This window comes from Halichoerus grypus, chromosome 9 (genome assembly GCF_964656455.1).
Source record: "Halichoerus grypus chromosome 9, mHalGry1.hap1.1, whole genome shotgun sequence".
Classification (NCBI taxonomy): Eukaryota; Metazoa; Chordata; class Mammalia; order Carnivora; family Phocidae; genus Halichoerus; species Halichoerus grypus.
Window position 1 is genome coordinate 143,883,065 of NC_135720.1, and position 24,526 is coordinate 143,907,590.

A 24,526-nucleotide genomic window follows, 5' to 3' on the forward strand; every position below is an offset into this window, starting at 1 on the left:
GCACATTTGACAATCTGGTGCATACAAAATGAGTCTTTTTTAAGGGGTTTTAGAAGAATACTTTTGCTGCCAAAGTTGAACATCTACTTGCATGTGAATTGGTCATTTATAATTCTGGTTTTGTGAACAGCTATGCTCACGTTTTTCTGGATTTTTCTTTTAGATTCTTTTAAACAGCAGTGCCCTTTAAAATTAATAGGGGGGCTGTATATATTAAATTTTAGATGCACATGCTCTTTGACAGATCAATTCCAATGTGTAGTATTTAAGCTGGAATTATAAAAATATGTGAAGATACTGTTCTCTGCAGCATTACTTACTGTGGGCAAATAGACACACATATACACACGTCCTATGAAACGATAGGGATAGTTAGGTAAATTGGTGTGCACCCGTACAACGGAAACCATGAGGCTGTTAAAAAATAAGCTGATACGGAAAGATCTCCAAACTATGTTAACAGAAGAGGCTGAGGTGTAAATTCATGTTGTGAGCCCATGAGTTTGAAAATATATAGCTACATATTCCCTAAACGAATGTTTATTGAGTGCTACTATGTGGCTGGTAGTGTCCTGGGGAAACACACGAAACATTAACAACGGTTAACTTTGGGGATGGGGTACTTTTCATTTTATAGTTTCTAAGCAACTTGATTTTTATTGGGCACACATAATTACATATTTAAATTTTAAGAACTTGTGCTGCTTGCTAGATTGTCATTGTTCGTCTAACCAGCAACCTGAGGGTACTAAAAAGGGAGTCTCGGCTTTGCCATCTTGTTTTTGTTTTTTTTAAGATTTCTTATTTATTTCACAGAGGAAGACACAGCGAGAGGGAACACAAGCAGGGAGCCCGATGCGGGGCTCGATCCCGGGACCTGGGATCATGACCTGAGCCGAAGGCAGGAGCCTGACGACTGCGCCGCCCACGCGCCCCTGCCATCTTGTTTTTAACGGAAACAATTCACAGAGGTGAAGGGCCTGCTCGGGTCTTCGGGACGCGCCTGCGCAGGGCGGCGGCGGGGGTCCTCCCGGCGCACTAGAGAGACGGGCGGCCTCGATCCTAGAGAGGCCGGGGCCGCGTTCCTAGAAAAGCCGCTACTCGGCTGCCCGAGCAGCGGAAGAAGCTTTGGAGATGCGGCCGCACCGCCGCCCGGGACCTGTGGCGAGGCCGCCGCGTCTTTGCTGAACACGATTCTTGAGCTTTTGGTCCGCTGACCAGCAGTCGGACGCGCACGTATTGCGCGCCCGCTTGGTGCCTCCGGGGTGCTTCGGGCGCCGCAGGTGCCCCTCCGTGCCTTCTCCGACCGCCGTGCTGCGCGGACACCAGGTGGGAGCCGGGCTCCTGGGGCTGTGTGGACGGGGCCTCCGACCTCGGGGGCCGGGAGCCGGGCTCGCTGGGGCTTGTGGACGGGGCCTCCGACCTCGGGGGCCGGGAGCCGGGCTCGCTGGGGCTGTGTGGACGGGGCCTCCGACCTCGGGGGCCGGGAGCCGGGCTCGCTGGGTCTGTGTGGACGGGGCCTCCGACCTCGGGGGCCGGGAGCCGGGCTCGCTGGGTCTGTGTGGACGGGGCCTCCGACCTCGGGGGCCGGGAGCCGGGCTCGCTGGGGCTGTGTGGACGGGGCCTCCGACCTCGGGGGCCGGGAGCCGGGCTCGCTGGGGCTGTGTGGACGGGGCCTCCGACCTCGGGGGGTAGGAGGGGGTGGGAGCCGGGCTCGCTGGGGCTGTGTGGACGGGGCCTCCGACCTCGGGGGGTGGGAGCCGGGCTCGCTGGGGCTTGTGTGGACGGGGCCTCTGACCTCGGGCGGGAGGGGGGGTGGGAGCCGGGCTCCTGGGGCTGTGTGGACGGGGCCTCCGACCTCGGGGGCCGGGAGCCGGGCTCGCTGGGGCTGTGTGGACGGGGCCTCTGACCTCGGGGGCCGGGAGCCGGGCTCCTGGGGCTGTGTGGACGGGGCCTCCGACCTCGGGGGGTAGGAGGGGGTGGGAGCCGGGCTCGCTGGGGCTGTTTGGACGGGGCCTCCGACCTCGGGGCCGGGAGCCGGGCTCGCTGGGGCTTGTGGACGGGGCCTCCGACCTCGGGGGCCGGGAGCCGGGAGCCGGGCTCGCTGGGGCTGTGTGGACGGGGTCTCCGACCTCGGGGGCCGGGAGCCGGGCTCGTTGGGGCTGTGTGGACGGGGCCTCCGACCTCGGGGCCGGGAGCCGGGCTCGCTGGGGCTGTGTGGACGGAGCCTCTGACCTCGGGGGCCGGGAGCCGGGCTCGCTGGGGCTGTGTGGACGGAGCCTCTGACCTCGGGGGCCGGGAGCCGGGCTCGCTGGGGCTGTGTGGACGGGGCCTCTGACCTCGGGGGGTGGGAGCCGGGCTCGCTGGGGCTGTGTGGACGGGGCCTCTGACCTCGGGGGGTGGGAGCCGGGCTCGCTGGGTCTGTGTGGACGGGGCCTCCGACCTCGGGGGCCGGGAGCCGGGCTCGTTGGGGCTGTGTGGACGGGGCCTCCGACCTCGGGGCCGGGAGCCGGGCTCGTTGGGGCTGTGTGGACGGGGCCTCCGACCTCGGGGCCGGGAGCCGGGCTCGCTGGGGTTTGTGTGGACGGGGCCTCCGACCTCGGGGGGGAGGGGGGGTGGGAGCCGGGCTCGCTGGGGCTGTGTGGACGGGGCCTCCGACCTCGGGGGCCGGGAGCCGGGCTCGCTGGGGCTGTGTGGACGGGGCCTCCGATCGGGGGCCGGGAGCCGGGCTCGCTGGGGCTTGTGTGGACGGGGCCTCTGACCTCGGGGGGGAGGGGGGGTGGGAGCCGGGCTCGCTGGGGCTGTGTGGACGGGGCATCTGACCTCGGGGGACGGGAGCCGGGCTCGCTGGGGCTGTGTGAACGGGGCCTCTGTCTTCCCGGGGCAGGAGCTGGGCTCGCAGGGTCTATGTGGACTGGGCCTCTGACCTCGGGGGCCGGGAGCCGGGCTCGCTGGGGCTGTGTGGACCGGACCTCTGACCTGGGCGGGGGGGTTGGGGGGTTGCTGGAGCCGGAGAGGGACTGGATGGGCGCGGTGGGTCAGGCTGGCTCTCACGGGAATGGGCTGGAGAACAGAGGGGTTTCCTCCCTCTGGACATGAGGTGTAGGGTGGCGTTTGCGCTGGGACTTGGGAAATGTGCCCTCCTAGAAGGGCAGTCCTGGCCATGAAGGACAAGGTGGGTGGGAAAGAGCCAAGCAGGTCAGCATGGCAGTGACGTGAGGAGTTTGCAAAGGGGGTAGGGACTGTGCCTTTTATTTCGGGGTTTCTAGGGGATAGGGACTGTGTGTTTTATTATGGGGTTAGCGTTGTGCCTAGAAAATAATGACATGCTCGGTAGTTTATCGAATGACAGACAAACCAGTAAAAACCCAGAGAAAGTTTGAATCCAGTCCAAGGAGCAGTTGAAACCCTCTTTTTGGTGAGGGAGATGTGTTGAACATGGTCCGAATGGTGCTTTAGGAAATATTAATGCAGTGATGATAGAGTGGCCTGTGGGGCAGGGATACCACATAGAACATTATTGTAGTTGTGAATGTCCATGGGAATAGGGAATAAAAGGGAGGGAATGGCTGCAAGAGGTGTTTTGGAGGAAGGATTGACTGGACTCCGAATGACTGTGTAGAGAGGCTGGTTTTTGTTTTGTTTTTTAAAGATTATTTATTTATTTGACAGAGAGACAGGGAACACAAATGGGGGGAGTGGGAGAGGGAGAAGCAGGCTCCCGGCAGAGCAGGGAGCCCGATGTGGGGCTCGATCCCAGGACCCCAGGATCATGACCTGAGCCCAAGGCAGACGTTTAACAACTGAGCCACCCAGGCAGCTGAGAAGCAGGTTTTAAGCCTGAATGCATGGGGGATGGTGGTGATGCCAAGGGAAATGGGGAGAACAGTGAGTACAGCTTTGACAGGACTCCGGTTTCAGCTTGGGATGTGTTGAAATTACGACCCAGGAGAAGCTGGAAGGCATCCTACTGGCATTTCAAGATGTGAGTCAGGAATGTAAAGGCGAGTTGGAGTCAGCCAGAGATTTGCGTATTCTTGGAATAGAGGTATACTGAAATTGGGATTAATGAGATCACAAAAGGAGAGAGTAAGAGAGAGAGAAAAAGAACTTGAAGTATGTGTTTCAATTTTCTATTCTTATATTAAGTTGAAACCCCAAACTTAGTGCCTTAAAATATCCTTAGCTTATTATTTTTCATGATTCTGTGGGTTGACTGGGCATTTCTACTGGTGGAGTTACTGTGGTTGCGATCAGCTGGGAGTTAGGTGCTGCTGGACTTCAGTTGGGGCCCCTGGGTTCCAACCCACATGACCCAGCATGGCCAGCTTGGGCGTTCTCACAGCGCAGCAGGCTCACGGCAGTGTGCCAAGGACTGCTACGCACTTCCTCTTGCAAAGCCATTTCTGCCATGTTCTCTTGGCCAAAGCAAGTCCTAGGTCAGCAGATTCAAGGGAAGGAGAAATAGACTCCACCTCCTGATGAAAGGAGTGACAAAATCTCATCTTAAGAAATTTTAGGGGACAGGAGACTTTGGAAACCGTCTACCTCCCCTGCATTTGAGGTGGAATATTCTGTGGGAAGTACACAGATGAGAGTATGTTTGGCTCTGCCATGGATAAAATTCTCTTCTCTCCAGCTGAAGTAGAGGCTGCTCAAGCATCCTTATTAACCCTGCTTGCCTCACACCCTTTACTTTCCATCCCTTACCTCCTGGCTCAACCCCCTTTGGATTCAAGATAGATTTCTAATTAATCTCACTGGTAACACTGGCAAGCAGGCTCAGTTTCTGAGCATAACTTACAGTGGGGACAAAAATAAAAGTATGTTTCATGGAATTTTGAAGCTCTTGTAACTTACACGTTACAGATCCATTCTTATGCCTCGGATGTGGAAAACCATTTTTGAAGTGTAGACCTGGGCTAAATGAATCTTTTCCTTTAAGCCTTTAAGCCAGCATGGATGAAGCTTTGCCAGGCTGCGCACCTGAAAATGGAGATAGCCTTGTCAAAGTGAAGGAGGAGGACCCCACCTGGGAGCACATGTGGGGCTCATGGGAGAGCAGCCGCCAGGCTCAGGAGCTTTGCCGCCTGCGATTCCGGCGGTTCTGCTACCAGGAGACATCTGGGCCCCGCGAGGCGCTGAGCCGGCTCCGGGAGCTCTGCCGTCAGTGGCTGCGGCCCGAGACGCACAGCAAGGAGCAGATCGTGGAGCTGCTGGTGCTGGAGCAGTTCCTGACCATCCTGCCCGAGGAGCTGCAGGCCTGGGTGCGGGAGCGGCACCCGGAGAGCGGGGAGCAGGCGGTGGCTGTGCTGGAGGATCTACAGAAAGACACAGGAGACCCAGGACAGCAGGTTGGGGAACACTTGTTAATTTTTAACTTTCTATTTTTAAATAATTTATAACTGACAGAAGTATCTGGGAACGTAGCACAGAGAAGTCCTGTATCCTCTTCACCCAGATTCACCAGTTGTTAACGCTGTGCTCTGATGTGCGCCCTCCTGTGCGAGCACTATCCCTCATCCTCTCCGCATATGCATAGGTCTGTGTATCACACACACACTCATGCTTTGTGTTTTCTTCAACCATTGAGAATTATCTGGGGACGCCATACTTCTTTATGTAGGAACACTTCAGTGTTTAAGATGTATTTCTGAAGAACAAGCGCATTCTTTTGTATAAACAGAATACAAAGATCAAGTTTTAGGAAATTAAAATTGTTATGTACTGTTATCTACACAGTAGTCCTTGTTCACATTTTGCCATATCATCCCAGTAGTGTTTTGTGTTTTTTTTTGGCGATTTTATCCTGATCCAGGATATAGTCCAGCATCACACGCTGCATTTAGTTGCCTTTACTTTAGTCTCCTTGAATCTGGAACAGCTGCTTGAATCTGGAATAGTCTTTCTTTGTCTGTCATGATATTGATATTTTTGAAGAGTACTAACCAGTTACCTTATAGAATGCTCATAAATTTGGGTTTGTCTTCTATTTTCTCATGATAGAATGCAGCTTGTGCATTTAGGCTAGAATCCCACAGAAGCTATGCATTCTCCTTAGTGCATCACATCACGAGGCACATGGTGATGGCTTGTCCCATTACTGATGAGGTTAAAGTGGGGTCTGTCAGATTTCTGTATTATAAAGTTACCATTTTCCCCCTTGTAATTAGTAAGTAATCCTTAGGAGAGGTTTTGAGATCACGTACATACCCTGTTCCTCATTAAAGTTCCATCCACTAGTGTAAGCATCCATCTGGGTTTGTTCTGTTTTCTTTCTGGGCAGAGATTCTGTGTCTGCCTTGTCTCTTGTTTGCCATGATAACCCCAGCATGTAGAACAAAGTCTGAGTCTCAGTACATGTGCAGTCCTTGTTTACCACATGGATGAATGTCTCTGTGTTGCTCATTTGTCTTACTTGTTGCTTCTTTAAAAGACAACGTGGGGGCCATCTGGTGTTCTGGGAGATGTCCCTAAATGCTGTTCAGTCTGGTTCCCACCAGGATGCCTTTTCAAAGTGAATCTTTTGTCCTCAGGCTTCTGTCTATACTCAGGGACAGGACATGTACCCACTGGTGACAGAATATCAAGGAGCCTCTTTGGAGTGTCAGAGCCTCCAGCTCCTGCCCAGGGTAACCACCTTGAAGTGTGAACCTCCAGAGCTCTGCCAAGGGAACCCCCCAGCAGTGAGTGGTGAGTGCCGGTGGGTGTTCGGCGTGGACGCTGGCAGCAGACACTGACAGGTGCTTGGGTGTCTGTGTCCTCCACTTTTTATATTTTGTTTTTTCTTTGTCTCACCCTGTATCTAAGCAAGCTTCTAAGGACATTTGGAATTATAAAATGTTGGAATCTTAAGATCTTCTTGTCCAATACCCTTCCCAGTAGTTGGGAAACCAAAACTCAGGTTGTTTAATGACTTGTGCAGGGCCGACAGCGGCAGAGCAACATCTGGAATTCAAGTCACCTGACCTCCTGACCAGAGGTGTCTCTGCTACATACCTCCGCTCTACACCTCTAATTCGATACTTGTGGGTGTTTTAAATATTTATGTGGTAGCTTTCCACAAACTTACCTTTTTCCCGTAGTAACATTTTCTTCAGTATCTTCCCCGCCTCTAATCTTGTGTCATTTTAAATGCAGCTTTGGGCTTAAGCAGGTTCTCTGTGTTTTCCATTTGGAATGCAGTCTCCTGTGTGCAGGGCTCCCCCACTTTCCATCTTCAGGCTTCACCTCCAGGTAAACCAGCCCAGCTGTTGGTTATTGTTTAGCTCTGTGCAGGCCTCTGGCAATAGGGTAAGCCATGCAGAGAATACAAAGTTTACAGTCTGCAGATGGATTGAGAACAGAAAAAGTACACAGAAAGTTCAAAGAGGAGACCTTAGAACTCCACAGTGCAGTGTTTTTCAACCTCTGGTGAGGGGTGCTACTAGTTTTTCCCCAGAAGTTGTTGAAAACTTGACTCTCCTCCCTGGAAATTGCAGGTACATGCAAAATTATGCATACGATTTCAGAGGGTACATGATTTACCCCAGTCATGGTTACCAATCACCACGTTGGTAATCTGTGAATACTAATATTTTGACAGTAAGTGTAGAATAAATGGTTCATGTAATAAAATCATCAGAGAGAGATGAAATGTATAGGGCTCATATTACTTAAGGTGTTTACCATATCATGTAGCATAAATAGACCTTGATATTTCCCTACTTACATGGCTGATGGTTCTATCATATTTCTTCAGCTATGAAAAACGAGCATTACATAAAGCCCCAGAATGGTTTGTTTATGTGAAGAAGTTGAGAGATGGTAGAGAGCCCTATAGTGGGTAGACACTCCTACTTACCTGGAAGACAATGAACATTCATCTGCTGAAAGCGATTTCATTTTGACTGGAGATGGGAGAGGGGTAATGAATGGAGGTGGGCAGTTGTCAGAATGGTGATGATAATTGACCAAAAGATAGCAGCGGTCGTAGGATATGAGATTGTTTCATGTAAGTAAATGCTTAAAAGTTGCCTGAGATGGCTCATAGAACCAGACCCTGGGGCACTCTGGGCAGAGTGGTGGCCTCCGGTGGTTTCCTGCATCCCCACAGGGAGGCACCACCGCTGTGGTGTGTGTGACTGGGATGACAATGCTCTCTGGGCCCTCAGGAAGCATGCCTTGGCATTTTCAAGTGCTTTTTAAAAAATATATATCCTTTTAGCTCCTCCTGAATATTCTAGAGACTCTAGCTAAAGGCCTGCCTACCAGTTATAATCCCAGCACATTTCTCCAGGTTACCTGAGACCACATGAACTAAAGACCAATTTCCCAGGCTATTGGCATCCCCTCTTCCTGTGCTGGTATTTTCAAGGGATAGTAAGTCAACCAGCATGGCAAAAGGGTAGGTAGGGTTTCTTTAACAAGAATGTGGGGAAGAATGGGGAGATCACGTGGAAATATCTTGCAGGGTTGTTAAAGTTTGGACTCTCATTAAAAAGTTGGGTGCTGGGGCATCTGGGTGGCTCAGTCAGTTGAGTTTCTGCCTTTGGCTCAGGTCATGATCTCAGGGTCCTGGAATCGAGTCCCACATCAGGCTCCCTGCTCAGCGGGTAGTCTGCTTCTCTCTCTCCCTCTGCCCCTCCCCCTGCTCATGCTTTCTCAAATAGATAAATCTTTTTTTTTTTTTTTAAAGATTTTATTTATTTATTTGAGAGAGAGAGAGAGAGAGAGAGCGCACGAGGGGGTAGGGTTAGAGGGAGAAGCAGACTCCCCGCCGAGCAGGGACCCTGATGTGGGACTCGATCCCGGGACTCCGGGATCATGACCCGAGCCGAAGGCAGTCGCCCAACCAACTGAGCCACCCAGGCGCCCTCAAATAGATAAATCTTAAAAAAATAAAATAAAATTCTCTCTTTATGATGACTTTTTGCCATTTTAATTACTATGTGTCTTGGTGTGGACCTCCTTAGGTTGATCTTTTGCCTCCTGTATAAGATTTTATTTGAGAGAGCAAGAGGGAGCACGAGCTGGGGGAAGGGGCTAGGGGAGAGGGAGAAGCAGACTCCCCGCTGAGCAAGAAGCCCAATGCAGGGCTCCATTCCAGGACCCTTGGGGTCATGACCTGAGCCAAAGGCAGAGGCTTAACCAACTGAGCCACCCAGGTGCCCCAAGAGGCTGTTTTTGATTTGTCTCCTTTTTCCTTTGTTTTTTAAATTCCACATATGAGTGAAATCATATGGTACTTGTCTTTCTCTGAATTATTTCACTTAGCATTATACTAATCTAGAGATCCTTCCATGTTGTTGCAGATGGCAAGATTTCATTCTTTTTTATGGCCGAGTAATATTCCGTTGTAGAAACATACCACATCTTCTTTATCCATTCATCTGTGGATGGACACTTTGACTGCTTCCATAACTTGGTTACTATAAATAATGCTGCTTAAACGTAATGGTGCCTATATCCTTTTGAATTAGCGTTTTCATATTCTTTGGGTAAATATGCAGTAGTGTGATTCCTGGATTATAGAGTAGGTCTGTTTTTAATTTTTTGAGGAACCTCCATACTGTTTTCCACAGTGGCTGCACCAACTTGCATTCCCACCAACAGTGCAGAAAGGTTACTTTTTTTTCCTATCCTCACCAGCACTTGTTTCTTGAGTTTTGGATTTTAGCCATTCAGACAGGTGTGAGGTAGTATCTCATAGTTTTGATTTGCATTTACCTGATGATGAGTGATGTTGAGCATTTTTTCATGTATCTGTTTGCCATCTGTATGTAATCTTTGGAGAAATGTCAGTTTGTGTCTTCTGCCCATTTTTTAATTGGATTATTTTGTTGGTGTTGAGTTGTATAAGTTTTTTATATATTTTGGATATGTCATTTGCAAATATCTTCTCCTATTCAGTAGGTTTTCTTTTAGTTTTGTTGATTGTATCCTTTACTGTGCAGAAGCTTTTTACTTTGATGAGGTCCCAAAAGTTTATTTTTGCTTTTGTTTCCCCTTGCCTCTGGAGACATATAAAAAAATGTTACAGACGATGTCAGAGACATTACTGCCTGTGCTTTTGTCTAGGATTTTTGTGTATGGTGTCAGAAAGTGTTGCGTTTCCTTCTTCTATATGTGGCTGTCCAATTCTCCCAGCACCATTTGTGAAGAGACTGCCTTTTTCCCACTGCATGGTCTACCTACTTTGTCGAAAATTAATTGACCATAAAATCGTGGGTTTATTTCTGGGATCTCTAGTTTGTTCTGGTGACTTATGTGTGTATTTTTGTGCCAGTACCATACTGTTTTAATTAATACAGTTATGGAGTATAGCTTGAAATCTGAGATTGTGACACCCCCAGTTTTGTTCTTTTAAAGATTGCTTTGGTTATTTGGGAACTTTTGTGGTTCCATACAAATTTTAGGATTATTTGTCCTAGTTCTGTGAAAAATACTGTTGGTACTTTGATAGGGATTGCATTAATCTGTAGATTTCTTTGTCTGGTAAGGATATTTTAACAATAATTCTTCTCCCACTACATGAGGATGAGTATCTTTCTGATTGTGTCATTGTCAATTTCTTTCACCCATGTTTGATAGTTTTCGGAGTACAGGTCTTTCACCTCCTTGGTTAAGTTTGTTCCCAGGATTTTATTATTTTTGGTGCAGTTGTAAATAGGACTGTTTTATTAATTTCTCTTTCTGCTACTTTGTTATAAGTGTATGTATAGAAATGCAGTGGACCACTGCATCTTGTGACCTTACTGAATTCATTCATCAGTTCTCATAGGTTTCTGGCGGTCTTTAGAGTTTCCTCTATATAGTATCATGTCATCTGCAAATAGTTTTCCTTCTTCCATACCAATTTGGATGCCTTTTATTTCTTTTTCTGTTCTGATTGCTGTGGCAAATACTTCTAGTACTATGTTGAATAAAAGTGGTGAGAGTAGAAATTCATGTCTTGTTTCTGATCCTAGGGGAAAAGCTCTAAGGTTTTCACCATTGACTGTGATGTTGGCTTTGATTTTTTCATATATGGCCTTTATTAGGGTGAGGTATGTCGCCTCTAAACCTTCTTGAGGGTTTGTATCATGAATGAATGTTGTACTTTGTCAAGTATTTTTTCTGCATTTATTGAAATGATCATGACTTCAGTCTTTTTGAATTTGTAAGACTTGTTTTGTGGCCCAATATGTGATCCATTCTGGAGAATGTTTTGTGTGCACTTGAAAAGAATGTATTTTGCTGTGTTAGTATGAAATGTTCTGATTATATCTGTTAGATCCATCTGGTCCAGTGTGTCATTCAAAGCCACTGTTTCTTTGTTGATGTTCTGTTTGGATGATCTGTCCATCGATGTACGTGGGGTGTTAAAGTCCTCTATTATTATCGTATTACTATTAATTAGTTTCTTAATGTTTGTTATAATTATTTTAAATATCTGGGTGCTCCCATATTGGGTACATAAATATTTACAAATGGTATGTCGTATTGTTGGATTGTTCCTTTTATTATTATGTAATATCCTTCTTTGTCTTGTTTCAATCTTTGTTTTCAAGTATATTTTGTCTGATAGAAGTGTTGCTACCCACTTTTCTTTTCACTTCCATTTGCATGATAACTGCTTTTCCATCTCTTCACTTTCCATCTGCATGTGACTTAGGGCTAAAGTCTCTTGTAGGCAGCATATAGATGGGTCTTGCTTTTTTATCCATTCCATCACTCTGTGTTTTGATTGGAGAGTTTATTCCTTTTACAATCAAAGTTTATTGATAGGTATGTACCTAGAGCCATTTTGTTACTTTTTTTTTTTAAAGTTCTTTTCTGCTCTCTTGCTTTCTTCTCTCATGGTTTGTTGAGTTTCTTTAGTGAGATATTTGAATTCCTTTCTTTGTTTTTTGCATATCACTGGTTTTTGATTTGTGGTTACCTTTAGGTTTGTGTATAACATCTGCATATAGCAGTCTATATTAAGTTGATGGTTGCTTATGTTTAAACCCATTCTTTACTCCTCGCCCCCTCCACATTTTTGGTATATGGTTTCATACTTTACATCCTTTTATTTTGTGAATTCCTTGGTTGACTTTTATAGATATACTTAATTTTACTCCTTATGTCCTTCCTGCTTTTCTTACTCCTGAGTGTGGTCTTTCCTTTCCACTCAAAGAATCCCCTTTAACATTTCTTGTAGGGCTGCTTTAGTGGTGCATTCCTTTAACTTTGTCTCAGAAACTCTACCTCTCCTTCTATTCTGAATGATAGCATTTCTGGATAGAATATTCTGGGTTGCAGGTTTTTTTCTTTAAGCATTTTGAATATATCATGCTACTCCCTTTTGGCTTGTATAGTTTCTGCTGAAAAATCAGCTGATAGCCTTATGGGGTTTTTCTTTCTATGTAATGGTTTTCCTTTTGCTGCTTTTCAAGTTCTCTCTTCATCATGAATTTTTGCCATTTTAATTACTATGTATCTTTTTTTTTTAAGATTTTATTTATTTATGAGAGCAAGAGCGAGCATGGGCCAGGGGGAAGGGTAAAGGGAAAAGCAGACTCCCCACTGAGCAGGGAGTCTGATGCAGGATTCGATCCCAGGACCCTGAGATCATGACCAGAGCAGAGGGCAGACACTTAACTGACTGAGCCACCCATTACCATGTATCTTGGTGTGGATCTCCTTGGGTTGACTTAATTGGGGGTTCTCTCTGCCTCCTGGATTTGGATTCCTGTTTCCTTCTCCAGATTGGGGAGATTTTCAGCTGTTACTTATTTAAAGAAATTTTTTGCCCTCTTTTCTCTCTCCTCACATTCTGGGATACCTCTGATGTTCGTGTTGTTATGCTTGATCTATTATCATTATTTATTACTTTGTTCTTTCTGTTCAGCTTGATTACTTTCCATTCCTCTATCCTACAGGTCACTGATCCATTTTTCTGCTTCCTCTCCTCTACTATTTATTCCCTTTGGTGTATTTTTTTTTTAATTATTATTTTTTTAAGACTTTATTTGTGAGAGAGAGAATGAGAGACAGAGAGCATGAGAGGGAGGAGGGTCAGAGGAAGAAGCAGACTCCCTGCTGAGCAGGGAGCCCGATGTGGGACTCGATCCCGGGACTCCAGGATCATGACCTGAGCCGAAGGCAGTCACTTAACCAACTGAGCCACCCAGGCGCCCCCCTTTGGTATATTTTTAATTTGTTTTTCATCTCTGGTTCTTTTTAGGTTTCTTGTCTCTTTAAGGGTCTCACTGAGATCCTCCACTCTATTCTCAAGTCCAGTGATTATCTTTATGATCACTACTTTAAATTCTATCAGGCATATTACTTAACTGTTTCATTTAGCCGTCTTGCAATTTTGTCTTGTTCTTTAATTTGGGATGTATTCCTCTGTCTCCTCATTTTGTCTCTGTGTCTATTTCTGTGTTAGGAAGGGCAGCTATGTCTCCTGCTCTTGTAAGTAGTGGCCTTATGAAGAGTCCAGGAGTGCCTGCAGTGCAGTGTTCCCTGTTCATCAGAACATGGTACTTCACTGGGGGTCTCTATGTTGTGTGTGCCCTAGGGTTGTGGGTGAGCTGCGTTTGCCTTCAGTGTAGTCCTTTGCAGTGGCTCTCTTTGCCTGTTGTAGCCTGCGTTTGGTCCCTGTGTTAGTGGGCCAGTCTGGGGCTGCCTGGGGCTTGAGTTGAGGCAGTTCGGGTGTTTGCCAAAGATGCAGTGGCACCAAATTGCAGGGTGCTCTCCCTGTGTTGTCCCCCAGGCAGCTTGTGTCGGCAGGTGGAGCTGCCGTCAGACCCGATGTCTGCCCCCCGTCTGCTGCTGGGGCCACATCAGACTGGTGTGCGTTGTTCCCTTGCCGTCTCCCTGGGGCAGGATTCACTTGGGAGTGGTGCTGGCCCCTGCTGGGGTTGCTTGCACACTGCCAGGCGTGTGGCCCAGGCTTGGATAGGCTCTGGCTAATGGTGCACGGGAGGGGGCAGGGTCGTGGTGTTAGCAGCTTCTGGGTAGGTTGGCTGTGGGGGGTGGCCTGGAGCCCCCCCTTTAGAAAACTCCTGCGACAGGCTGGATAGGGGAGTCCCCTGAGTGTGTGGACGTGGCATGTGGTGTGGACCGTGCAGGTCCACAGCAGGAGGGGACTGCAGCTGCCCAGAACTCCGTAGGTGGTGGGGATGGACGGGGTGTGGCTGTAGAAGGGGGGCGGGGGGGGTGAGGCTTGCTGTTACCGTTTTGGGTGGTGAGTGCTGCACTACCCTGGCTCCCACACGTCTGTGGATCTAGGCTGGGCTGAAGCAGAGGAAAGCGGAGCCTGCCAGCGCTTTTGTTCTTGAAGTCTCCCAACGATTCCTGTCCCTCCAGCATCGCTCTGAGAGTAGTAAGCAAATCTCCCTTCCATTTACCCCAGGCAGTTCTCAGACTGCGCTTGTGTGCTGTATCCCAGTGGGGCTGCCTGCGGTGCGGTCTCTTGAAGGCCGGGGACTCCTTTTCCTCTTGCCCTCCCTTCTCAGAGCCCAGCAGGCTGATCTTTAAAGTTCCAGCTTAAGCACTGCTGACTGTATGAAATTCGGCTGTTCTGGTTTTCAAAGCTGGAGGTTATGGGATTCATCCCTCCCCCCCGCCCCCACCCCCACAGGCTCCCCGGTGTGGGGGGTCTGTTTCTCTCCCCTCTCCCTCCCTCCTGCAGACAGTCCCGAGGGTCAGTTTGCCTCCTGACTTGCACCTCCAGCTTCCTGTCTTCTTTGATGTGGCCTCTTCTCTACATTTAGCTTGTGGAGAGTCTGTTCTGCCAGTCTTTGGGTCATTTTCTGGGTTCTTTACACTGAAGGGGGTTATTATCTAGTTGTATCCATGGGACCAGGTGAGCTTAGAGTCCACCCACTCCACCATCTTCCCTGGATGGCTCTTGACTTCTGTTTTTGCACTTAGCTCTGATCCCCCTGAATCTGCAAGGATAAATGGAGAGGAGGATCTGGACTTGGGATTATTTGGAGTTGGAAACAATCTTTTTAAGCAGCAGCACGGTACCCGGCACTGTGCAATCACCCTTCCTGTTTTGATCATTGTGGGTCCTTTTAGAATCAGCAGCTTCCAGCATGGCGGATTGCCAGCATCTACCGCCCGCACAACATGGCTTGTGTGTGTGTGTGTGGGGGGGGTACATTTCCCAGAGTGCCACCCCTACCCCCCCCACTGCATCCACGCACAGCCGCCGCCACTTTCCGCTCCTGTTCCCTCGGTTCTCTTCCGCTTTCCTGTCTCCCCTTGCCGGGTACCTCTACTCTGCTCAAGTTTCCCTTTAGCACTAGCTTCTTCCTCCTGTTTATTTTCATCTGTGACTTTAAAGTTTGCTTTATGTGATGGGGCGCCTGGGTGGCTCAGTCGTTGGGCGTCTGCCTTCGGCTCAGGTCATGATCCCAGGGTCCTGGGATCGAGTCCTGCATCGGGCTCCCTGCTCCACGGGAAGCCTGCTTCTCCCTCTCCCACTCCCCCTGCTTGTGTTCCCTCTCTCGCTGTCTCTCTCTCTGTCGAATAAATAAATAAAATCTTTAAAAAAAATAAATAAAGTTTGCTTTATGTGAAAGTGCATCACTATAAAGCACTTGAAGAGTTCGCAAGCACTCAGTCGTGCGGGTGGGAGGCCCTACAGTTTTAGAACTAGGATTCCGGACAGATGGGGACAGTTGTGGTGTTCCGTCTCAGACAGTGTTTCATGCACATCAGAGGCTGTGCAGGCTGCCCCTCCCCCCCCAGAGGGCACTGCTCCCGGCTGTCGTGGCTCATGCGAGACTCTGGTCTCCTCCCCCGACAGGGCCTGCTCCCCCGGGACCAGCTAGAGGCAAGGACGCAGCCGGGTCCCAGGTGAGGAGGGTGCCCAGCTCATGGGAATGTGGTGGGTGGCAGCCCTCTTTCCGGCCACCTCCTCCTCGCCCTTCACCTGGGGGAGCTTTTCAAGCAGCTCCGCCCCTCTACCTCCACCTTGGAACAGGTGTCAGGCCACGGATGCCTCCTGCCGGGGGCGTGTGAATGACGTGCTGTTGCCTATTCTATGCCGTGTTTAGCCACATGTCAAGTATGAGAGGGAAGGGCCAGTTAGACCCTTGCATTCAGAAAGTGCCTCCACTCTTAGCTTTGGGGGCCTCTGCCTTGTCTCCCCTACCTGGCCTCCGGGATTCTTCCTTTCTATTCTTGGTGTCCTTGCACAGACCTAACATTTATGATGGTAACGTTCATTCTGTGTATCCAGCGCAAAACTTCACATCACCACAAATGGACCTTTTTTTTCCTTAATCTCTCAGTGGTTCACTCATTTTCCTAGTCATTTAGTTAAAAAATAATTATGTCTTCCATTAAGTCCTGTGTTGCTGAATCAGTTTTATCAAAACATGGTCCTTGTGGAGTCCTGTCTTCACTTGGTCCTTTTTTGTGACTTCTAATTAGTTCTTAATTTTGTGAAACTCAGTGCCTTCTATTCTTAACAAATACTTTATCTTTATGAAAATAATTGTAGAGAAAATAAAAGTCACCTGTACATGTTTTTAAATCAATATAGTTGATGATGTGGGTGGAACTGTGTCCCCCTGAAAGATATATTGCAGCCCCAACACTGCAGGTACCTGTCTGTAGGTGTGATGAAGGTAAGATGAGGTCATTCTGGATGTGGGGGGGGCCCAGATCTGGTGAGTGGTGTCCTTAGGAGGAGGCCGTGTGAAGGCAGACACTGCAGTGACGCATCTACAGGCCGGAGGACACGGATTCCTGCCAACCGCCAGCAGCCAGCGGGGCAGCGAGGACGGTCCCCCGAGACCCTGAGAGAGAGCACGGCCCTGCCGAGGGGCTGCACTACTGCTCTGGGGGGGGGTGTCCACGCCCTTCACAACGGGACCCCCCCCATCCTTACCACAGGGAAGACTACGAAGCTGTCTTTTGCCTTTGCAGACATCGGTGAAGACTGAGGAAGAAGCCGCCCAGGCCCTTGTGGCAGAGCAGCAGCCACCTCGGAGTCTGGCTCCTGGGGGCCCCTGTGGGGACTTCACTCAGGGGAAGGTTACAAAAGTCCGTCTGATGGGTGAGGGCAGCCTCTGGCGGGTCCCGTGTCTGGGCGCACCGTGTCCCGTGACTCTGACTTGGCCCTTGGGAGCCGACATTCCCTGCGCACCATCGCCCTCCCCTCCCTTCTCTGTCCTCTGCCTGCAGGCTTGTCTCAGCCCTTACCATTTCGCATCCCTCCCCATCACATTATCTTCTTCTGTCACTAATCACTCAGCTTATTGATTCTTATCTTCTCTGCTCATCCCTCCACATTCCCTGAATCCCTCACGGCTCCTTTGCTTCCATTTTCTTCCCTATAAAGGGTTCCATGTAATTGTCATGTTCAGACATCTCTTTGTGTCTGGAAGCCCCACACACTCCTCTGCCTGATCCCTTCTTTATCTCAGAGACGTTCTCTTCACACTCTGAGAAGAATATTATCCACATATTATTTTCTTTAAATACAGACCTTGGTAGACCCTCTCCCCAGCTAATTGACCTTTCGTGTATTATCTTCCCACACTGTGCCAGACTTTGTAGGACCGCTGTGACAGCACTTCTGGGACACCCGATGATTATGTTAATTTGAAAATCCCGTTCCCAGGGCGCCTGGCTGGCTCAGTAGAGCAGGTGACTCTTGATTTCAGGGTTGTGAGTTTGAGCCCCACGTTGGGCGTAGAGCTCACTGAAAAAGAAAATCCTATTCCCTGCTCTGGAGATTTTTTCCCCTTTCTCAGTTCAGGCAACAGATGACATTTAAATTATTGTATTATTTTAGCTGAAGAAGTTGTAACTAAAGATGGATTATTTAATGCAAAGAAAGAAACTTCTCAAGAAATGGAGCACGGTGCTGAGGCCCCAGGAATACCCGACAGGTGAGTGTCCATGGTTGTAAGTGGAACAGATCCTGCAGCTGTCGGAACAGATTGGAATGGAACCAGAGAAACCAACTGGTCTGGAGCTGCTTCCCTGGGATAATGTAGGAAAGTAACTCTCACTTCTGTGATCACAGGAGGTCCCATGCCACGGTGACCTACCATTATCCGCATTACACAAAACCTTCAGTCGGTGCACAGGTGCCTCCAAGAATCTGTTCTAAACAGAAAGACTGTTTACCTTGCCTGGTCACCCTTCCCTGAGCGCCCTTAGGTCTTTGAGGAGCTACAGATAAGCCAGAAAAGGCGGAGAATTTAGACGAGTGTGAGGCCCGTCATGGCAGTGAGGAAAGACCTAGCATTAGGAAAGTAGCTGATGGCGCAGATATTAAAGATAGTAGTAGGTACTTAGTAAGTGCTGGTTGTGGGAATGAATGAATGAACATGGAGCACAGATACTCCTAAAGCAGGACAGGAGGGACCCAGTCAGAGGCAGAGTGTTAGGTTTGGGTGAGGCAGTTAACTCCTCGGAGGTGAGAAAAAGAGGAGAAAGGAAACAGTATGGGATAATTAGCCTGGCACGCAGGGCAGTGGTGGGGACATTTGTTCAGGGCAGGGAATCGGAGCTAAATCTTAGTGAAAATGGAAATGTCTTGAAGCTTAAGAAAAGTGAAATTTTTCATAAAGCCCAGAGGCCTGAGCCAGGCTCCCACTAAAATAACATTTTATGAAGTCATTGTACTGGCACAATAGGAATCTGGTGGTGTGCCTGTCAGGGACATTTAACGTTAGTGCCCGGAAACCTGACTCCCCGTGTCTTCATCCCCCCACGGCCCCCGCCAGCCACACAGTTTCTTCACCACCTTTTCCCACTACTCACTCCCCTTTCCTTCTTCCACCATTTTGGGCCATGATGCATGTCCATTATCAATATCTGTGTGTAAAATACGCACTTTTGCTTTATGTGAATGCTTTAAATTATTTAAATAGTATTATATTATCACTCAGCATCACGTTTTAAGACCTGTCCGTATTTCTGAGTACTCACAGCTGCCACCTAGTATCTGTGGGGCAAACCTCTCACGGCCCGCCTATCACTTCCCCAGCGGTGGTCACCCAGTTGCCTGCAGGCCCCCTCAGGAGGAACACTGCTGCGGGGAGCAGCCTCTACTCCATGCCCCTTGTGTGAGAACTTCTCTGAGACAAATAGGAACAGAATTGCTGAGTCCTAGGATGTGTTTTTACTAAATTTATGCTAAATGGACTTCTGAAAACAATGCACCAGGTTCATACTCGCCAGCATGTGTCATTATCCAGTTCTCCTAGTCAAGGATCCGGGGCTGCTTTATCCACCCAGGCCCACAGGATGGTCCCTGCAGCTCTACCCATGTTCATTCCTGGTTCCAAGAACAGACGTTTTCCCCTATTTCTCACTGGCTGAAATGGCCTCCGAGGACCACGTCCGGCCGTAAGAGAGGCTGGGGGAACTGAGTATCAAAAAGGGATTGTTAGGACTGGCTTAGACCCGTTTGTGGCCTTTACCAGGACAGGCGGCTGCCTCCAGGAGAACTGGCTTTCTGACGAGCTAGCAGGAAGAGGCACGGGTGCTGGCAGGAAAGTCACAGTCTGCCACTCTCCCCGAGCAGATGATTAGGGAAACTTTCTCAGGGTGTCACAGGCCACGATGAACTAGACAGAGGTGTGGGTCAAGAATCAGTGATGAACCGATGGGATAGGCCCAGAGAGAGTTGTGTTGAAAAGACTATTTTCTAGGCACATTTTTGTAAGTTCCAGCTTTCGAATGGTTTTTCCTTTGTTCCACCCATTCAGCAAGCCTCTTGTCCCTCTTACGCAGTCCTGTGACCGCAGACAGCCCACCGTCCGTAGGTGCCGTGAGGGCACAGCGCAGGGGCAGAGCTGCAGTGCAGCGGGCGTCTGAGGAAGACTCAGGGACCAGGCGGGAGTTTGCTGGCTGCAGAGGAGGTGGAAGGGAGAGAGGCAGAGAAGTGAACATGCCGGCACCCGGAGGGGACTGGAGAACTAGGAGAGGAGTCACAGAAGGCAGGCTGTGTCAACGAGCAGGTTTCTGCCTGAGGAATTTGGGGTCCTCTCTGGAGTAGGAGAAGAGGCTGTGGGATTGAAGCTTTGAGAAGAATGATGAAGATATGAAATGTGGGGAACTGGGAAGAAAGGGACGAGGGGGAAGGAGGACTCCAGACAGGGTGGTGACCAGCTGAATCTCGGAGACCAGCACGGTTAGCAGTGATGGTCGCCCTGGTGCTGTGGGCTCTGTGGCGCCGCTCACCCTGGGCAGAGGACTGGAGAAGACCCAACGATGGGTTCCACCCCGGGCTGAAGTCTGGCTGGTCTGGTGCTACAGAAGGTCACTGGGGCAGGTGGTTGATGATCCTGGCCAGAGAGGGGCTAAGGTGATGGATTGTGGGGTCAGTTGACTGAGTAGGAAGGGAAGTGGAAGCAGGAGGGAAGGGAGGAGTCCGTGAGATGGAACGGCAGGGGTGGAGCCGGCTAGACTGAAAAGATGCAGCACGACGGTGGCATCCGCACAGGGTCCCTGCAGTTGAGAACATTAGGGAGCTCTACGAACGGTAGGGAATGTTGAATGGGCCATACGTGCACACTGGAGACACCCAGGATAAATGCTTTACAAATAACTAAATATATGTAGTATAAATTGTACTCTTTTCAGTGCTTTTCCCTGTTGTGTCCTCTGCAACTAGACTATTGACCAATGGGACATTAGTGAGTGAAATGCAAATTTCTCAAATAAAAAGAGAAGCCTGTGTATAACACTTTTCATCTTGGTAACTTTAGCTTGCTTCCTCGTAAACCCCATAAAAACCAGTTCAACGGCAGTAAGTTTGAGTTTCTCTTAAGTTTCTCCCCAGAGCAGTGTGTCCAACAGATGAATGTAGAGCTAGGAAAGACTTAATCCTTCCATGTTCAGAAATTCTGAGAGCGGTGTGAGGGAGCCCAGTAAATAACAACCCCTTGCCTTGTCCAAGTTTAAAACCAACTGATGGAGATACAGGAGTAAAACAAATGATTCTTGAAACCTCGGCTTCATTACTGACGGAAGCTTGGCTAGGAAAGGAGCAGCACAGCAGACCTTCCCCTACACAGCCCTGCCTGACACAACTTGGAGCATCTGCCACTTGCTTCTGAAGAGGAGGGAGGTGCTGCATGAAGATGCCCAGGTTCCTTCTTTCAGATTCCACAACTAGTTGTCTTGAGGAGTGAGACCATGCTAGGGAGAGGCCAGAAGTGTTAGGTCCTAGGAGTGAGGAGCAGGTAATCTCCACACAAGACTACTTAGGTGTCATCAGATTCATGTCATAGTAAGACTAAGGATTTTTATAACCTGTTTTTTTTTTTTTTTCATTCCTAGAGATTGTGTGCCCCAGCCACCTTGTACTTCTGTCTGTACGGAAAGGACAGTTGCACATTTGAACACTCTGAAGGACCGTCACCCGGGTGACTTGTGGGCCCGAATGCACATCTCATCCTTGGAATATGCTGCTGGAGACATGACCCGAAAAGGGAGAAAAAAGGACAAAGCTCGAGTGAGTGAACTGCTACAAGGCCTTGCATTTTCTGGTGACTCAGATGTGGAAGAAGATAACAAGCTTGAGGCCCACCATGCTCAAAAAAAGCTAAAGATGTCAAATGTGCCAGAGAAGAATTGGACCAAAAGAGACATTAAACCCAACTTCCCAAGCTGGTCGGCACTGGATTCTGGACTTTTGAATCTCAAGAGTGAGAAGCTGAACCCAGTAGAGCTCTTTGAGTTATTTTTTGATGATGAAATATTCAACATGATTGTCAACGAAACCAATAATTACGCATCTCAGAAAAATGTCAATTTGGAAGTCACAATTCAGGAAATAAGGTGTGTGTTTGGTATCTTGCTTTTGAGTGGATTTGTGAGGCGTCCCAGAAGGGGAATGTATTGGGAAATCTCTGATGCTGATCAGAACCTGGTTAGAGATGCAATTAGAAGGGACAGATTTGAATTGATTTTCTCATACTTACATTTTGCAGATAATAGCCACCTAGATCAAAAAGATAAGTTTACAAAATTGAGGCCTCTCATAAAGCAAATGAATAGAAATTTCCTCCTGTATGCTCCCCTGGAAGAATACTATTATTTTGATAAGACAATGTGTGAATGCTTTGACAGTGACCAATTCTTGAATGGGAAACCTATTAGAATTGGCTATAAAATTTGGTGTGGCACAACCACACAGGGTTATCTGGTGTGGTTTGAGCCCTATCAAGAAGAATCAACAGTGATGGTGGATAAGGATCTAGATCTTGGTTTAGGTGGAAATCTAGTGATGCATTTTGCTGATGTTCTTTTAGAGAGAGGCCAATATCCCTATCACCTGTGTTTTGATAGCTTCTTTACAAGTGTAAAATTGGTGTCAGCCTTGAAGAAAAAAGGAGTGAGGGCAACAGGAACAATTCGTGAGAACAGGACTGAAAAATGTCCCCTCATGAATGCAGAACATATGAGAAAAATGAAGAAGGGCTATTTTGATTTCCGAGTCGAAGAAAATGAGGAGATAATTTTGTGTCGTTGGCATGGTGATGACATTATCAGTCTATGCTCCAATGCTGTGGGCATAGAACCAGCCAGTGAGCTAAGTTGTTCTGCCGATGAGGAGGACATCCATCAGATAGCTCAACCATCTATAGTGAAATTGTATGATGAATGCAGGGAAGGTGTAGCTAAAATGGATCAAATCATTTCCAAATACAGGGTGAGAATAAGAAGCAAGAAATGGTACTCCATTTTGGTAAGCTACATAATTGATGTAGCCATGAACAATGCATGGCAGCTACACAGAGCCTGTAACCCAGGTACCTCTCTAGACCTGTTGGATTTTCGGAGATACGTTGCACATTTCTACTTGGAGCACAATGCTAATCTGTCAGATTAAGGCAGATAAAATGAACACAATGCCAATATTAACAAGACAAAAAAATTACAAGTACAAATCAGATTGTACCCTTCCAAAGCAAACCTGATGTATGTAATGGAATTTTAAGTAATATTTTTACTATGTAGAATTTCAAAGACTATTATAACAAGTAATTTTTTAAATTATCTGTAAAAATGTTGAACTTGAGTGCCACCTTTTTCTATGACTAATTTTTGGTGTGAGACGTGAGAAATCATTTGTTAAATTGATTAATTTGTGCCCTGAAAGAATGAAATTGTGCCTCTTTAGTTTTTTGTGGAGATTTTTAAAAATGCAAGCACTGTCATAGTAACCATAGGACGATGCTGAATCTACAGCTGAAAACTGAGGCAGAGCCCATGACATAAGGATGATCTAAGAAAGACCTTAGGTGATAAGAGGCTGATGACCTCAGTGTTGGTATGAAACTGGATCAGATGGTGGGCAGGAGAGAAGGGCCAGGCAGGGGCGCTGGAAGGAGTACTATAAAGGAGAAATTGGAAGTGAAGTACCTCTGAATACTGAAATGAAAGGTGTATCCTGTTGGGACTGTGGGAGTTGGCAGAGGCAGCTAAGAGTAAAGAAAATTGAGGAAATAGGAAGCAAATCGGGTAACAATAGCATCTTCAGGAGAAGAAAGGAAAAAGTCAACAGTAGGATGAAGTTGACATAAAGCCCATGGTGAAAAACCTGTATGCCAACAAACTGAACAGCCTAGAAGAAATGGATAAATTCCTAGAAACACATAAACTACCAAAACTGAATCTGGAAGAAATAGAAAAGTTGAACAGACCCATAGCCACCAAAGAAATTGAATCAGTAATCAAAACTCTCCAACAGACAAAAGTCCAGGACCAGATGGCCTCACAGAGGAATTCTACCAAACATTTAAAGAAGAGTTAGTACCAATTCTACTCCAAAATATTCCAAAAAATAGACGAGGAAGGAAAACTTCCAACAAATCATTCTATGATACCAAAGCTAGATAAAGACACCACAAAAAAAGAAAAGGGAACTAGAGGCTACAGCACAGAAACAGGGATGATTGGGCCTTGTGGCCCCTTATTCACACTAAAGTAGAGGTGATAGAAATAGGGCAGCAGTTGCAGGATGGAGCAACATGCACGAGAGCTGGCTCATCTGAGAATACAAGCAGACTGCCTGAGCACTCTCCCAGGCTGTCGACTTCAGAGCAGTCTGTCTGGGACTCCCACCCCCCAAAACAAGCCACCTCTTTTCATTGCCAGATCTCACATAATCTTGGGGCAAATCTCACGAGATCCCAGCCCAAGTCCCATGAGCTCTTGGGCCATATCTTGTGGGAACCTGGTAGGACAGGGAAGTCCCTAGCTAAGCCTCCTTTGTGCACGATAAGTAGGTCGTGATGAATACAAATGCAAAAATCCTCAACAAAATAGTAGCAAACTGAACGCAACAGTATATTAAAAAAAACCATACATTACTATCAAGTGGGCTTAATTTCCCAGATGCAAGGTTGGTTCAATATTCGCAAAAACAATCAACATGATCAATAAGAGAAAGGAGAAAAACCATATGATCATTTCAATAGATACAGAAAAAATATTTGACAAAGTACAACATCCATTCATGATAGAAACCCTCTGCTAAGTAGGTCTAGAGGGAACATATCGCAACATAAGTAAGGCGTAATATGAAAAATCC

The 24,526-nt window shown here is 47.9% G+C and overlaps 1 protein-coding gene and 1 long non-coding RNA gene across 7 annotated transcripts in view; one reads left to right on the forward strand and one right to left on the reverse strand.

Moving 5' to 3' along the window:
- The first annotated feature begins 991 nt into the window (after positions 1 to 991).
- PGBD1 (piggyBac transposable element derived 1) lies at positions 992 to 23,112 on the forward strand. Of its 4 annotated transcripts, none has more exons than XM_036111014.2 (7): positions 992 to 1,329; positions 4,870 to 5,354; positions 6,537 to 6,693; positions 15,767 to 15,816; positions 16,894 to 17,023; positions 17,765 to 17,861; positions 21,268 to 23,112. In XM_036111014.2, the coding sequence occupies exons 2-7, from the start codon at positions 4,959 to 4,961 to the stop codon at positions 22,820 to 22,822; spliced, it is 2,385 nt and encodes a 794-aa protein (XP_035966907.1). In that variant the 5' UTR covers positions 992 to 1,329; positions 4,870 to 4,958; the 3' UTR covers positions 22,823 to 23,112. The 4 variants fall into 4 exon arrangements, with proteins under 4 accessions (XP_035966907.1, XP_035966906.1, XP_035966909.1 ...); XM_036111013.2 differs by having other exon boundaries at positions 993 to 1,329; positions 4,946 to 5,354; XM_036111016.2 differs by lacking the exons at positions 15,767 to 15,816; positions 16,894 to 17,023 and having other exon boundaries at positions 995 to 1,329; positions 4,946 to 5,354.
- LOC144379142 (uncharacterized) overlaps positions 3,760 to 24,526 on the reverse strand; it is a 60,909-nt gene continuing 40,142 nt past the window's right edge. For 2 of the 3 annotated variants that reach the window (XR_013441500.1, XR_013441499.1), the window contains 3 exons: positions 7,073 to 7,325; positions 4,861 to 4,986; positions 3,760 to 4,053 (listed from right to left, as the gene is read on the reverse strand). This is a non-coding gene — a long non-coding RNA (uncharacterized LOC144379142). The remainder of the gene's footprint in view (positions 4,054 to 4,860; positions 4,987 to 7,072; positions 7,326 to 24,526) is intronic. The other variant, XR_013441501.1, reaches the window with a different exon arrangement.

Coding starts and splice junctions, on each gene's coding strand:
- PGBD1 (XM_036111014.2), top strand. CDS start 4,959: ATGGATGAAGCTTTGCCAGGCTGCGCACCTGAAAATGGAGATAGCCTT. Junction 5,355..6,536: donor CAGGAGACCCAGGACAGCAG/GTTGGGGAACAC, acceptor TTTTGTCCTCAG/GCTTCTGTCTATACTCAGGG. Junction 17,862..21,267: donor GCCCCAGGAATACCCGACAG/GTGAGTGTCCAT, acceptor TTTCATTCCTAG/AGATTGTGTGCCCCAGCCAC.